The sequence below is a fragment of the Diachasmimorpha longicaudata genome, chromosome 4 (assembly GCF_034640455.1).
Source record: "Diachasmimorpha longicaudata isolate KC_UGA_2023 chromosome 4, iyDiaLong2, whole genome shotgun sequence".
Classification (NCBI taxonomy): domain Eukaryota; kingdom Metazoa; phylum Arthropoda; class Insecta; order Hymenoptera; family Braconidae; genus Diachasmimorpha; species Diachasmimorpha longicaudata.
In genome coordinates this window covers 6,999,000-7,015,024 of record NC_087228.1, presented here as the reverse complement: position 1 = coordinate 7,015,024, position 16,025 = coordinate 6,999,000, and the positions used below count along the sequence as shown (strand labels likewise).

At 40.2% G+C, this 16,025-nt stretch overlaps 2 protein-coding genes across 8 annotated transcripts; one reads left to right on the top strand and one right to left on the bottom strand.

Moving 5' to 3' along the window:
• Positions 1 to 234: 234 nt before the first annotated feature.
• LOC135161915 (lethal(3)malignant brain tumor-like protein 3) lies at positions 235 to 9,672 on the bottom strand. 6 transcript variants are annotated; one of them, XM_064119910.1, is made up of 14 exons: positions 9,343 to 9,672; positions 6,242 to 6,446; positions 5,856 to 6,165; positions 5,348 to 5,587; positions 4,274 to 4,902; positions 4,041 to 4,191; positions 3,767 to 3,941; positions 3,282 to 3,531; positions 2,889 to 3,087; positions 2,597 to 2,814; positions 1,454 to 2,316; positions 1,285 to 1,359; positions 879 to 1,173; positions 235 to 725 (listed from the first exon to the last, which is right to left on the bottom strand). In XM_064119910.1, the coding sequence occupies exons 1-14, from the start codon at positions 9,558 to 9,560 to the stop codon at positions 600 to 602; spliced, it is 3,954 nt and encodes a 1,317-aa protein (XP_063975980.1). In that variant the 5' UTR covers positions 9,561 to 9,672; the 3' UTR covers positions 235 to 599. The 6 variants fall into 6 exon arrangements, with proteins under 6 accessions (XP_063975980.1, XP_063975981.1, XP_063975982.1 ...); XM_064119911.1 differs by having other exon boundaries at positions 5,411 to 5,587; XM_064119912.1 differs by lacking the exon at positions 9,343 to 9,672 and adding an exon at positions 7,483 to 8,096.
• A 329-nt stretch (positions 9,673 to 10,001) lies between these two features.
• LOC135161927 (uncharacterized) lies at positions 10,002 to 14,058 on the top strand. 2 transcript variants are annotated; one of them, XM_064119938.1, is made up of 5 exons: positions 10,002 to 10,165; positions 10,330 to 10,689; positions 11,302 to 11,436; positions 12,126 to 12,377; positions 12,638 to 14,058. In XM_064119938.1, exons 2-5 carry the CDS (start codon positions 10,383 to 10,385, stop codon positions 13,954 to 13,956), a joined length of 2,013 nt encoding a protein of 670 aa, XP_063976008.1. In that variant the 5' UTR covers positions 10,002 to 10,165; positions 10,330 to 10,382; the 3' UTR covers positions 13,957 to 14,058. The 2 variants fall into 2 exon arrangements, with proteins under 2 accessions (XP_063976008.1, XP_063976006.1); XM_064119936.1 differs by having other exon boundaries at positions 10,005 to 10,165; positions 10,381 to 10,689.
• The last annotated feature ends 1,967 nt before the right edge of the window (positions 14,059 to 16,025 follow it).

Genomic DNA, 16,025 nt, shown 5'->3' with positions numbered 1-16,025 from the left:
AATATCAGCCTATTCTGGGGATATGTTTGTATGACTAGTTCAATTTCGTGTATAGAACGTCCCAGGGGTTGGCGCCTGTGGAATTTCGGTGCGGGCAATTAGGGTTGGCCGAAGGGACGCTCCATCTCGAGGAATAAAAGACTGTTTGTTGTCTGGGATTCCTTGTCCACTTTATCAAACAAGAACGTCCACATTCGGCAATCTCCAAATCCAATTGAAAAAAATGAGTAAGACTTGTAATTAAAAAAATCTTTTTTTATTTTCATGAAATTTTACCAATATATCTACAGTTATCATAACAGCTAGCTATATACATTTTGTACAGTCCAATGTACTTTCTCCATAAGAATTCATAAATATTTAAGGATTGAATTTTGAAGTACTTTATCGTCCTCATGCTCGGCATGTTGAAATGAATCATTAATATTAATCTTGGACTCAACTCTCGCGAAGAAAAAAAAGCCCATGAAGTACAGTGGTAATCTACCACTCGCTAATGAGCTTAATTGCCGGCCTCTCCCGGCCAGAATGAAAGAGAATAATGGTGAAAATTACAATGAACATGATCAGTTGGTGGGTGTTAAAATGTTGAGCACGTTTCATGTGGCACGTCGACGTAGAAGTACAATACTGTTGTACAGTTTTATAGCCGGTCCGAGACGAAGGCCCAGAAGCGATACCAAATCTTCTTGAGTCAACATTAAAAATGCTTCACCGTCAATATTCTAAAAATCCAAAAATAGAGGTGATGAAAATAAATATGGCAGTGGATAAAAGAAATTAGATGAGAGAGTTATTGTTTGACGAAAAAATCATCATGTGCAATAGTTTCATCCACTTCTATTTTTATTTTTGGAGTAAATGATAAATATACTCACATGCTTCCTAAAAATGCTGGCCACCTCCTTGCAATTAGGCACACTCTGTATAAACTTGATGACTTCCTCATTAGACCATCTCCTGGGATTGCTGTTCTGTTTGGTAACAACACGATTCAGTGCATTGCTGTGCTTTGCCCATACATGTGGTGCATCAGGCATTGGACTGTATCCAGGATCGTAAACAGATTGATAGAGCTCGGTACGTAGTTGTTTGTCCGGAATATTTGGTGCATAGGTGACTGTGTCGAATCCTGAGTTCGAAGGGCAGAGAGGCTCCTCGGATATGTGACGTCTAGATGAAAATTTACATTATTTATTGGGAATGTATTATATTTTTTATAAAATTTCAAGTCTAGTCGATTGACTATGGATTTCCAACTACTTTTTTGTCAATTTTACTCACCTTTTTCTACGTTTTCTTGACGTATTCTCCTCCTCATCAGTATTCCCATCACTGTGCTGCTGTTTTCTACTCGTTCTGCGGAATTTAGAGGAATAATAGGTGAATATTGTTTACTTGACGTTATCGTCCCTCACATTTAATAAACTTTGATTTTATTAACACAACCCACCTTTCCGTTGCTTCCTCGAAGTCCTCCGGCTCGACTTTGACGTCCTTTTCGCTCTTGACATGTTTATCCTGGCACTTATCCCTCATCCTCCACAAGCTGCTATCACCCTTCCCCCTGTCGAGCGAGTCCTCATCGTAGTCACAGATTTCGTGTTTGACATTGAGCCTGTCGGTGGTCAATCTAATTTTATGAAGGTTCTGATGGGAGTAAGGACATCCCGAGGGTGAGTTATGAGTGGCGAACTTGGGTCCCTTGATGTGTCCAATCCCCCGACAGCCCGGGGTTCCGCACTCAGTCTTATCGGTGACAATTTCCGGTGTAAGGGGTGGCTCCAAGGGATGCCCAGTCTTATTGCACCAGCCAACAGGATGAATATCAGGAGAGTCATCGTCCAACCAATAGGCGTGACTCTCCGGCCATCCATCAAACCGTATTTTTATCATGTGATCCTTGACATCCTCGATGGTAGCAACTCGAATCAACTGGGGGACTCGTTTGTCCACAGCCTCGAACTTCATTCCCCTTTTGAAACCGCAGGGTGGTCTCTGCTTAAAGGCTCGAGCTGGGGCGCCGACTGATCTCGTCTCTCGGAAATAGGCGTCCCAGGTGAAGGACTTGGCGTCCTTGTAGTTGTTGGGTGGCGTCAGACTGTGGCCGTTGTGGTAGCACCAGCCCACTGGATGAATGTATGGGGAACTGGCGTCGGCCCAGTAGTCGTAGACCTCGTCCCACGAGTCAAAGTGCACCAGAATCCGAGAGTCCATGAGGCCTGCTATACTGGCAACACACACCAGGGACGAGTGCTTACGGTCCACTGCTTCCAACTTCATGCCGATACGAAAACTCGTCGGGGGAAAAACAGCCTGATGAGCAATTATGGATTATACTTAGTATTTTTATCATTAAGGCTTGATATAAAATGTTTAATGGCTACATGTGGAGAAAAACAATCATAGTAATGGTATTAGCAGAAATAATAGCAACAATAAAACCACAATCGATAAAAACATGGCTTCGTCGATTAAGAAATCAAATGAAAAACAATTTTCCCCATATATTTGTGTTACTTAAGGATGAATTGCTATTTGTATTATTTCCACTAGACAAAAACCCTCAACCCTCAAAATATGCCCAATAACTCACACTCTTGCTTGAAAATGCTGTCTTGGGGGCTGGGGTAGCCTTGCAAGTCTTCAAATACGCATTCCAACTGAAATTAGTCGGCACGTAACCCTTGGGTGGATCCAATTTGTGTCCATTCTTTTCAGACCATCCAACCGGAAAAACATCCATTGAATCCGCATTCACCCAGAAGTCGAAGTTCTCAGGATATCCATCAAAATGCAAACGTATTCTGTAGCCTGAAATTCACTTCCATTAAATTTATGGAACATACAACTCTAGGATTATTTATTTAAAAATTTCATGGCTTTACCAACTACTTCAAATACAGTCAGAACGCAGTAGCGCGAAGGATGTTCAGGATCAATGCCCTCGAGTTTCATCCCAACTTTGAATAAATTTTTTCCGTATGGAAACGGATCTTTAAATAGTTTAACCGGTGCTGCCTTTGATTTGCAATGTTCAAGGTACTTGGACCATGAAAATCCATGTTTTCCGGTTTGCCAGGGATACTAGAAAAAATATTATTCATTAATTAAATGAAAATCAATCAATTAAAGTAGTTAAATAACAAGTGGACTAGGATCAATTGAATTCATCTCTCACGAGGAACTTGTTAATAAATGGTCTGCTCCACGTATTGAAATAAAAATTTAGATTGCACATTAATGGAAACACGTTGATCAAATGAATCTCTTTTCAGTACCTTGGGTTCTATTTTGTCACTCTGGCTTTCCTCATCCATATTAGTCGTTGAAGTATCTCTCGACTCGTCGTCACTTTCATATTTCATGCGCTCCTCCTTCTGAATTTTCTCCCTCGCCTTTGGTTTTTCCCTTTCAATGTCTCTCTCCTCTTTTTCATCATTCTCGACTTCAGGTGGTTTATCGGTGGGTTCTTTTGAATTTTGCTCTTGCATCAGGAGTTTTTTGCGCTTTCGTTTCGCCCGCAACTCTCTGTAGTTGGAAACAAATTATTTATAATAGATTGGAGATGAGTCAGAAATCTTTGACATTTCGTTTGAAATCATAGAAGGCTAGAAGGTTCTTGACCAGAGCAGACAAAAACCCTTTTGTCATTCTTACTAAGTTTCGAGATAAACTGCTGATTTAAAAAAAATATTAAATCAGTGGGACAATTAATTAAATTAAGTAATCAACGATTGGGGATTGAATCAACGTTATTAATTACCTCGCTTCCTTTTCCTTCTTTATAGCAATTTGTTTTTTCATTCCAATCATCTCAGTGCAAGCTGGACTACATGATATTGGACTTTCAAATTCAGCAGCCATTCCGTAACATCCACAGCTCTCACAGCAATACAATGTATCTGCACTGACTGATTGTCGTGATTTTTTGTCTTCATCTAGAATTTAAAGCAATGATGAATCAGTTTGATCAGCAATCCATTAATGATTGACGAAGGTTATTTGGATAATTGAAAATCATTGAGAATTCTACTTACTTTTCTTATCGCTGCTCGTTGTCACGGGAGTCGATTTGCTTGTATTTCGTGAGAGACAGACGTTCTCTTTATCTCCACTGTTGTGCTTGTCCTGTTTGGAGTTGTCGTCCTCATCGACGACTTCCATCATTCCAAATTCATTGATGCGAAACTGGAAATTGTAAATTCATTTTCATTTCTGTTGAGTATGTATTTTTTTTTTATGTAAATTATCGAGTGAATTTTTCAATTACCTTCAAACTACTGCCAGGTAGTGAGCCAACTCCATCCTTCCAATCCAAAGCCTTAGTAGCATCGAAGTTAGGATCGCTGTGATTGCCATGAATGATCTCGTTGATATCCTCGCAATTTCCATTGCCATTTGCCTTCTCATTCTTCCTATCCTGCCTGTCAGTCCCTGAAGCCGCGCTCCCACTGTTGGTGGGAGCCTTGACAACCTCGATTTTGATGTCATCATCAATGGACGATTTTCTTCTAGTCTTGTCCTCCCCCTGGACGACTTTGATCAGAGTGATCTCGTCATCATTGGACCTCTTCCCACTGTCCTGATCTCCCTCAGGGCTGCTCACTGAATAGCTCATGTCCATACTGTCCTGACTCTTCGGGAAGGTCTGCTTCTTGGGTCTCTTCTCCGTAGAGCCCCGGAGAATATTGCTAATCGTTTTCTTTCGTTTCTCCGACCCCATTGCTTCCTCTTTCTTTGGAATCGGCGTTATCACAGCCGAGTCTGGATTCTCAGTTATTTTTATACTGTCCGAGCTGTTGTTGGGATTCTTGGTGACATTCAGCAGACTCATCTTTGTTATTGGATGCAGTGGAGGTGGGTAGGACGTGGCGTTAGTGGATTTTGACTCTCGCAGCACTAGAAACCCAGAAGAATTTTGTAATTTCCATAGTGGCAAAGGAAATGGCTGATTGAAAGACTCACAGGGGGAAGAAAATGAAATGATACTCTTGATAGCATAGCAACCATTGGGGATAGCACAGCAGGACATTTCTGGTGGAATTGAAGGAGGAAACTTCCTTAATTTTATGTAAAGACGTGAAGACAAATCGAAAAACAACAATAGACCTGATGCCCTTAAGTCCCAGATATGACTTCAATTAATTAATTATCCAACGAAATAATAGTTAAATCCGATGATCCAATAGAGAAACCTCAAAATTTCATGCAAAAAAGATCAAAAAAGAAGGGAAAAAGGGGGAAAAAAAGAAGAAGCGTAAAAATCTGCCTTAACCAAACTCCACTGGGAAATGTCCCCTTGAAAATCCCCAACATCATCACCATGATCTGATTATCGACTCACCTGTGAAGGTTCCTTTGCTATCAGTACTAATTTGACCATTGCTGAAATGTAGGTTCAACGTACTTTGTTTGCTGGCTCCTGTTGACTGGCCAATTGACACTGGTAAAATCAAATTAGCCATGTGCTTTTGGGGTTGAGTTTGCGATACTGGTGTCGTACTGCTTGATGTCTGACTAATGGCAGGGATCATCGGTGTAATCACTAGCTTTGATTTCTGTATCTGAGGTGCAGGAATTGCCCCTGAAACATTACGAGTTTCAATTACAGTCCAAATGTCGCTTGTGAAGAATTTTACGAAAAAGACAGACCCGTCTTTAATACTCAATATCTCGAGACCCAACGATGCGATTCCACTGAATCAGAGGTCATTTTTTAAATTGAAAACGCATCTTGAAAATGAGTCCAGAGTTTAAAAAATCGACTCTGCCGTTCTCGAGTGATTGACGATTAGATATCATGCATTTCACTTCATTTCTTAGAATGTATCAGGATAATGTCAGTATTTTACCTGCAGGAATCACCACAGAATCCCTGTTTTTATTGGGCTTGATGAGTGTCCCCAGATAAGCAAATGCGTGCTTACCACCTGGTGAACCAGCTGGAGCAACAGCTCCAGGTGTTGCATTGGTCAGTGGTAAAATCTGGGCATTTGATGTGTTTGGTCCCCTCAGAAGTATGTGCTTTTGTCCTTGACTCTGTGTCGTAGCATTGACATTTCCTATCACATTAGGATGTCTTATTACAATATGTTGTTTACTCTGGGGTAAAGCTCCCGAACTGGGGCTCTGGAAAAAAACTTTATTCTGGTTCCCTACGAGCTGAATAGAAACACAATTAATGAATGACACAATTCCTTGGAGTTAAACTAGGCAGACTGACGAATGAAAAACTCACTGGGCTGTTTATAGGATTGATTATCGCTGTAAGTGGTGACTGATTGCTCCCCAACAGGGCCTGATTCGTCGTAGGTGACTGGCTACTGGCTAATTTATTCGGCTGAATATACAGTAGTGGCATAACGTGCGCACTGTGGTCATCAGCTGGCGGTACCTCGACACTACTGCTCTGTCTGTCCTCGACGACAATCTCCTCACTCATTCTGTTGAGAATGGAAAGCATTTCGGTATTTTTTAATTAATTGTTGGAACGAGAATTCCTGATGAAGCATTTGTCTTCGTTGAGCTTCATCGAATTATGAGAATGCATTATCAATTATGGCAATAACACGTGAGACAATTAGAGATGTGGAGTCGTAGACCTATACCCCTGGAGTCCTGGGGTACGGTGTTGAGAAAAAATCTTTCATTATTAACCACAGTTTCCGCATTGGCAATTTTCTTAGGTGAAATATTTCAGAATAATTCCAAATGGTAATAATCGTTATTGTATTTTTATCGAAGGTCATTTGTTGAATAATAATCGCATAGTTCACGATAATTCTCACGCCTGGACTTGCATTTGTTTCACCTGGGATTTACTGGGCTGAAGATGCGTTCCAAATAGATTGATGCTAAAAATTCCCGGAATTTCTTAAAAAAAAATGGAGACGCCTCCTGAATTTCCTCGATATTTCTGATGTTTTTTAAGTTGAAATTATCATGGAAATAGCCCAAGTCAATTTTTTAGAGAAAAATTAAGAGCTTAAAAAAAATTGTGCCAAAGAAGAGTAAATTGTCCCCATGAATGATAATTTCAATCATAACGACATTAAATTAATGAAAATTCGAGTGAAATAGAATTAAAAGGTTCTTCTTTTCACACTAAAAATCAAAAGTTCACCAAAATCTTCGACAAAAGTAAACCTCCTTCGATCTAAAAGCAACTAATTCTTCTCATTAAAAATAAATAGAAACATGATGAACTTGACTGACTAAAATTAGACTAAGAGAACTAATCTACCATTTTCGGAAATATTCACAACAACAGAACTTTAATTCGACCAAACTCTCATCCACAACTCAACTAAACCCCTCAATTCGTTTGACAAAAAAACTTCACCTCATTGACAAGAAATTAAAAACTCCAGACAATCTAAATCAATAATAAAATGCATCACAGAGAGGGAGCTTCAGCCAGTCGAAATTATCACCTCTCGGCAAACAAAAAACTAAGAAAAAAAAATAAATGAAACGTACCATGAGTTCCACACCATCAAATTACCTCTAATCTCGAAAATTTCCTGTGCCCTCGAGTGCCAAATAACCGCCGGTAATTAGTCCACAAATGGTGAAAAAAAAATATTTTCGAAAGGCCCGCCAACAGACAATCCCAACGAACAATAATAACGCATTGAGGCCCTCAGTCCCGGGTGAACAAAAAACGTCTCCGCCAGATGCAAAATCACTTTAATCCACTCGCACGACAATTCGATTACATAAAAATAAATACTGAGTTGACCCGGCGATAAGATTGTCCCACGTAGACCGTAGACAAGTCTCTATGTACTAAAATCATTGGTGGTCGGGTACCTGAAGCCCTCGAGACAGTCCCTGTCCCACGATTACTTCACTTTATTTTACAGCCCTAAAATGGCCGACAGAATTCGTTGCATTAAAATCCCTCGGACGAATGAAGTTCAATGGATCGACGAAAATTGCAAACACATTATATTAACGACAAAACACTAAGTTAAAGGTAAAACTTTAAGACACCATTTGAGCATTCGAGTTCTTGCTGCCTAACATTTAAGTCCCGTTTTCACTGACTACATGAGGTACGACTGGCGAGCTGACGCCTTTCCGAGGCGGCACATCTTCGGCGATTAATTTCATCCCCATCGGGGATGAAAATTATCCTCTCGAACGAACCGATAAATCGAATCTACAATCGTCTCGTGAAATATTTATTGCCGATTTACCGGCAATAAATTTTGTCGGAAAATGTTGACCGAGATGTTCTATACGGACCCGCCCTAATCCATTCACTGCCCACGTCCACCAATGGAAGCAGTGTCTCTGGTGTGACGTCTCACTGATGTGGAAATCCCATTGGTCGAGGGGATTTTCAGGAGCCGGAGACTGACGCCGTGATCTTTAAAATGTTTTTCTGTTAAACTCCGAGTTGTCTGCGGTTATTTACATTTTTTGAGGAATTTCGATCGATTTTATCCGCCGATTTCTTCGCATTTTGTATGACAGTCGCAGCGATGTTGATCGACCTCCACGACGGATCGTTCGCGAGTGGCGGGTAATTCGGATACACTTTAACCTCCAAAGCCCGAACCGACAATACAATTTCCGGGTAATAAACAATTCCAAGAAAATTAACGGAATAAAACATTAGAAATAGTTAACGAGATTTTCGTTCCTTTTGAATCGCGAGTAAATTGTCCGATTACGATAATCCGAAATCGATATTTATCGACAGTGGAGGCGACATAAACATTAAAACCAGGATTACTTGAATAATTACAGGAGCTAATCCACCATAAACTAATTTTCCGATTAGCTCGAGACAAGAAAGGGGAAAACATTTTCGCCATTAATCGCAAAGACTCCACACTCGCAACGTTGCCAGCCACATCGATAGTTTATTATGCATAATTAATATAAATAATAAAATTTGTCAATTGCATACTACAATTGTTCCATTGGCATTCGAGTGGTGACGATGTGGCCTCGAGGTATTTTTTGTTTTCGTAATTTCGTCGTTTTCATCAGAACGAAAATAAATACTATCGTCCAACATTGTCGATGGACGCCAATTAAGTAATGACTCATTTCGCATAATAATGCACTATTCCAGGTACGAAACGAGTCCTGCGTTTATGTTCGGAAGGGCAAAAGATATATAAGCTGACGGCATATAGTCTCCCTCTCCGGGAACGACTCAATCGAATTTCGGTCGACAATTACCACAGTAATTAATGAGTTAAGGGGCATAACTATTATTTCCCTCGACTCTTTGGTAAATATTCTAGTTGTCACGGTTGTTATCAAGCCTTCTATGTATCTCAAATGCTATATATAGTGTGAATAATATATTGAAGAACTCACGTTTTGAAGTTACCAGTCGCCATCATCCGAGTGCAGAAACAATACAATAAGTGCGCAGGCGCGACACTTGAGAGACGGCCATCGAAATTTAAGGGCCGATTCACACGAAATCCTGTGCGTGATAACTGTGCCAATTGGGTGGACGATTGGATTCGTAGGTACATAGCCGATAGGTCAACACAGACGTAACCCTCATTGGTGCGTACACCAATACCCATGCACCATGCGTCCTGCTAATTTTTTTTAAAAACAAGTGGTGACCTCTGTGTGTCAGGGGCGGACGCCTCATGCCAACGCTTTCAACCATAACCATAATAACAACCGTAATTTCTGTACCGATGGAGTTGCATAGCGCCTGCGCACAACGACGTGAAAATTTGCCGAAAAGATTGTGCCCCATTCTCCAAAAACAACAACAACAAGCGTTCTATCCATTAAAAATCTCATCAGCAATTAATCTTCCGCGAGTGTCGAATATTCCGGAACAAAAAATCCAATTACCAAAATGGCTGACAAACCCGGGGAGACATGATATTTATTGGTTATTCCGGTGCCCTACGCAGTGGCGTCAACTTCAAATAACTGGAATTAATGTATCCCCCTCCTCTCCGGGTGATACACACACGTATCATTGCCTCTGTTTATCAAAAATAAAGCGAAAGCAGTTGTATTCAAATGTCAACGGCGGTGGACAACGTCGTATTGCTCTCCTCCATCAGAATCGTCGAATCGTCCCAATACGCACCAACAAGAATTGAGAATTTTAATTGCGTGACAGTGTGAAAATCGTTGTTTCGAGGACTTCTGGTGGCTGTCCAAATCGGTAGGCAAACTATATTTAAGACTCAATAATAATGAAGAAAGAAAATGTCTCTCATTCACGGGATGTCGAAGGGAATGGACTCCAGTGGAGCGAAAATTTGGTGATCCATTTTACCCCTCGGCTATGTTGATTTATTTGTTATTTACTTGTGGTTTATCTACAAGACATAATCGTCCACTAGAAGTGCATAAAGCCACCGCTCTTGAATGTTCCAGAGATGGGTAATGCCGTCAGTGGTGGCGAGAATAATGATGACCTGGTGGACATATTGCGTCTGCGGCGGTACATAAAAACGAAAAAAGTTGAGAGGGTTTTTCGGGCTGTGGACAGGGGAGATTATGTCCTCGATTCGGACAGGGATCGGGCTTACAGCGATGTATCGTGGAAAGTTGGCAATCTTCATCTCTCTGCACCTTGTGTCTACGCCAAGGTCATGGAAGGATTGTCACTGGAGGCTGGATTGAGCTTTCTGAATGTTGGCTCTGGCACTGGCTATTTCAGCACCATGGCAGGACTAATTCTCGGTGAGTTTGTTGGGGCTCCAGAATGTTCAGGGCATTTTATGTTTATGACATTAATGACATTTTATTTGTGATAATTATTTGGAATTTAGGGGAATAATCAGGACATTCCCTCAAAATTATGTTGAATTGTGAGTGTTGAAAGGAGTTTAAAAATTCTGGAATCTAGTTATCAGAATTGTTATGATTTTTACTGATTCTTAGAACATTATTGGACTTCAATCTAGAGCTTCCGTTGAGGTTTCTTATGAAATTTTATAGTTCAGAAGTTTTTTTTAGAGGAATAATATGGAACATAAATTTTTTATTTTCGGAACACCGCAAGGGAATAATAAACATTTAAGCACCAGGAAGTAAAACGTTTCTAATTTTTTTCGATGTCTGAATAAACATAAATAACACATACACATAAATACACCTGCACTCGTAGTAGTCATTTTTAAATGATAATAATTCAAACAGAATTTTGAATCCCAAATTTTTCATTTATTTTCATTCATCCTCGTGGAATTTAAATTTTAACTCCTAGGCGATTTAAAATCTATAAAAAGTTTTATGATTTTTTAAGTTTTAGCGTTAGTCTTGCGTGAGTTGATGAGAATTTTTTGGTTGCAGGTCATTCTGGAACGAACCATGGCATCGAGTTGAATAAGGACTGCATAGAGTACGCTTACGAGAGACTGGCGGAGTTTAAACAAAAATCGCAGGCGGTGAATGAGTTTGATTTTTGTGAGCCAGTTTTCAGCAATGGTGAGTGCCTCCATTTATTGATACTGATAAAATTAAGCTTTCGGTCTTTTAATTCGATAGGGATGTTCAATGACCCCTAAAAATATTATATCAAGAGTGGAGGAAATTAAACGTTGCACGTTGATTTTTTATTGAATTCAAGGTCGAACATTGATAAGAAAAAATTTGAATGCTGTGAAATATTTTATGATAACTTTTCATCAAGAATTATTTTTTCTTGAAATAAATGCGAAGGTAGTTCATTAGAGTTTCTCGATCTCCAAAAAAGGCGGAATCGAATCAATCTATCGGGGATTGATAGAGATTGAATGGAATCTTTTTTGAATCAACCCGTTTATGATCGCCCCAACAACACAAAAATGTTTTCAGAAGTATAAAATAACTGTCAAAAGATAAAACTTACATTCACACACTCACAATATCATTGAAGAATCGACACCCAGAACACTCGATTCTGGATCGAAAATTCTAAATCAAAAGACTCAACAAAGCGATCCAACCAATAACTCCATCTAACAGGATCGAACCCTAAACAGACCGAACCCTAAACAGATCGACCTCCCCGAGAAAAAATAAATCCAACCGATTAATCGACCTATCAGCAATAACTAAAACATGAAGACTCGGTTATTAAAAAAACCGATTCTGGATCGCGGAACCCTAGATCTCACTGACATTTACGTCTGCAGGAAATTTTTTGAGAGTTATACCAAACAGACAGTATGACAGAGTGTACTGTGGGGCAGCGTGCCCGGAATCACAGGAAGCCTTCATAAAGCAGTTCGTCAAAGTGGGTGGCATCCTGGTGATGCCATACAAGGACCACTTACTGCGGATTGTACGAGTTGACACAGACACATGGAGGCACAAAGCAATGCTTCCTGTGGCATTTGCTGCCTTAGATGTCCCAAAGGACGAGAACCAAACCATCATTCAATTACGTAAGTTATCCATCCGTATAATTTTACCTCATTAAAAAAATAGTAATGAATTTTTAGCATTGCAATCAACATATAAATGAACAGAAATATTGATTGAATGTTTTTATAAATGTCCCCTTTTTCAATTTTCTAAACATGTAAATATTTACTTGATCTGAAAAGAATGAATTATTGAAGCACATGACGAGAGTAATGAATTCTTCATAATTTTTGTCATACAAAATCGCAGGATAAAAAACCCTAATAATTTTTTTTTTCAGCTTTCTCAGAGGCGCTAACCCTGCAAGACTTGTGCAGATGTTCCATCCGTTCTTACCTGCGGAAATTGATCTGGCAGAAGCACCCGGAACTGGAATCAAAGACTCCAATAACCTCAGACCCTAGCAGAAATCGTTCTCACCCCAGCATCGCCCTGAGCAATCAGTCCATGTACCAGGGTTCAGTCACCAGGATATCCGTGGAGGACGAGGAGGATGATGATAGCTCCACCACGACTCGCCTTCTTGTCTGCATGAATTCTCCCTCCCACAGCAGCCTCCACCACTTGGTCAGATCCCTGGCACCATTGAGGCCCCTCTCAGACCCGGAGGATAGCGGCACCGACGAGGAAGTGGAACCAGTGATGAGTAAAGAAATCCCCATCGACTCCATGCTCTCATCCTCCTCGTCCTCCCTGTCTTCTCTGGGTGATCCCCTCAGTAGTTCCAACTGCCCAAAGAATGGAAGAAACAATGCAGAAGACGAGCCAATGCTCGTCGATGAACCAGAATCTAGTGCAACTCCAAATGATGAGGAAACAAATCCATTTAGTGATGAAAATAATGTGTGCCACGAGCCATCGAGCACTGGACATCATCCTCAAATGAACCATGCAATGAGATTAGTGAGCGATGGGTCAAATGTCAATAGTGATAAGAGTAATTCGTCGCAATCAGAAAGCAACTGCACATCAGCAAAAAACGGAGTGTCTCTGGTCGCTGAGAAGTCCTTCAAGAGAGATAACGATAACACATCAACCACTTGCAAAGATTCTGGGGAGGGAACGAGCTCTGAAAGGGACGACTTTCGAAGCCCAGCGATGAAGAAAAAGCTGAGAAAACTTCTGCCCAAGAGGGAGATCGATGAGGACTGGAGCGCTAATCGTCTTGGGGATGGAAGCGCTGATGGCAACCAGGAGACATCTCCGAATCTCTGGAACTTCGAAGACTCCAGTGATGAAGCCTGCGGTCCCAGCAAGTTTGGGACACCAAAGTGGAACACCCTGACGGGCTCCAGCGGCGAGGATGACGAGGACTCAGGTAACGAGAGGAGTAAGGATCCTGACGTCAGTGGAATCAACGATTTCAGGTGGAATATGATCTGGGATTCCCTCTTTGATTTGGATCCTCGAATGAATGGTAATGATGGCTCGTCGACTCAGGTTCGGGGCTCCTCCGATGCCCCCAGGAATAGATCTTCACAAGTATTTGCGCACAACGTTCACGCTGATAACTTGGCGGAGGAGATGCACAGGACAATCCAGGCATTACCGTTACCCACTTCCCTGCAGCTGTACATAAACTACAACAGACCCTTGTAGACTTACCATTCACAATGTTACGGATGTGAAACACCAAGTTTATATGATAGATAATAAGGATTACTGTACAAATTTGAGAAAATAAAAATACTATGCCATTCACGTTTTCGTCGGCTCTTACAGAATTCAAGAAGACCTTCAGTCAATAGAAACCAAGTCATACTGTGTTGAATGGGTAGTTTGATGTCCGGATAATGTTTTGAGTAGATTTCCAATGGAGAATTCGAACCTTAAAAATCGAGCTGCTCCTGACATGACCCGGAAGCATCTCGTGGGGGCGGCTGTTCAAGGTTCCCAACAAGTTGGTAATTGGGAGTGTCTTTCCACTAGAGGGACCTTCCATTGTGGACCGAATTTTCCGAATAATTTTGAATGTATGGGGGCTTTACAATCTATGAACCTCTGCAGAGTAAAAAGTTCATCGAAAAGTAGTTTTTGGGTATTTGGTAATCAGCAATTGATGATACATCAGTTTTAAACACTTTTTTCAGTGTCATGACGTCAGCTCACCGGAAAAAAACTTCCCGTTGGTTCCACTGGGAGCGCTACTGAATTATTCTACCCCTTCTTCAAGGGCGAAACTGGTTTCTTAGACTTTTTAGGATCGAAAACATCTGGACTCTTTTGTGCAGCGCCACTCGAATATTTCGAGCTCCGGTGAGGTGACGTCACAGGGGTTTGAAAAATTGAATTTTGATAGACGAACGATAAATAATTCATTTTAAGTTATTTCCCTGTCGAATATGGGTTCTGAAAATCATATATTTGAGGAAAAAATATTTCAAAACATGAAAATTTCTTATTCCCAAGTTTCTTGTTACTCGCAAGAAAAATGGATTCGGATGGAAAATGCCGCTCCTACTCCGTTCTATCTCGTTATGCACTTTAAATCTGTCGCGGTCTCTTCACACCGCATATGGTATGAAAAACGGAATGACGAAGCGGAATCATTTTCGATGGAATAAATTTATTATTTACCAATCCGTTTTTATTTCTCTTTTATCTCTCACTAAAAAGTTTTTATTTTTACGTGGAATAAAAATCCATTGCGTCTGCATAAAACGGGCATTTAGGCAATTAAAGCGATCCTTTACTCTCTTTCAATTGAAAAATAAAAATTATACTCGAAAAAAAACATTACAATCTCATTAATTGGATGAATGAGTTTATCCTCGATTTCCTTATCAATTATCGCTGCCCTCGTGGTTCATCACTCAAATATGCAGACGTTCACTGACCCCGAAAAATCGTATCACCCGAGTCTATCAACGATACTTTTATAAAAAGAAATGATGAAAAAAAAAATTAAATAAAAAACGGAAAGTTCAGAGAACAAAATGGTGGATCACAGAGGGATATTGCAGGCAGTTCGATCTATGAATAGTTTTTAATTTATAATAATTATATTCTAAAGAATGAATTTTCAAGTTTTTAATTTTTTTTTAATTTGTAGTGGTTAAAAATACAAAAATTATAAACAGTCGCGTGTGGATCACGACCTCAGCTTCTCGGAATACAACTTTTTGGCATCACTAGGAGCGCTATTGAATTATGCTAGCCCCTCTCCAAGGGTGGCCATTTCGACTAGAATAAATCCAAGAGCTTACACCTGCAACAATTGTTCAAAGTGGATAAAAAAATATACTGCCGGTAACAAATGAAGTTTGTGCCGCAAGATGCTTTTCAAACTCCATAAGTACAAGATACTTTGTCCAGGATCCTCGAATCCACAAGTTCTACCAAACCGTTAGAAAAAATTTAATTAAAAAAAACAGGTAACATAATATTGGTCAACATTTCAGGTGTTTCTCTACCGAATGTGGCTTCTGAGTACATATTCGACAAAACAAAAACATTTTTCCAACCCGCAAGTTTCCGATTTTTATTCCTCCGAGAAATTGAAAAAATTTCATTGAATTTTCTCTGAAACTCAAATCAATTGTCCTCCCCATGGTGAAAAAAAATTATCGGGTAAGACCCGAAGACAACAAATGAACCTCAAACAACTCATCTAATTGCAATAAATCCCTCCTAATGCACCTGGGCTCCCCTCCTCAGCATCCCTCCGA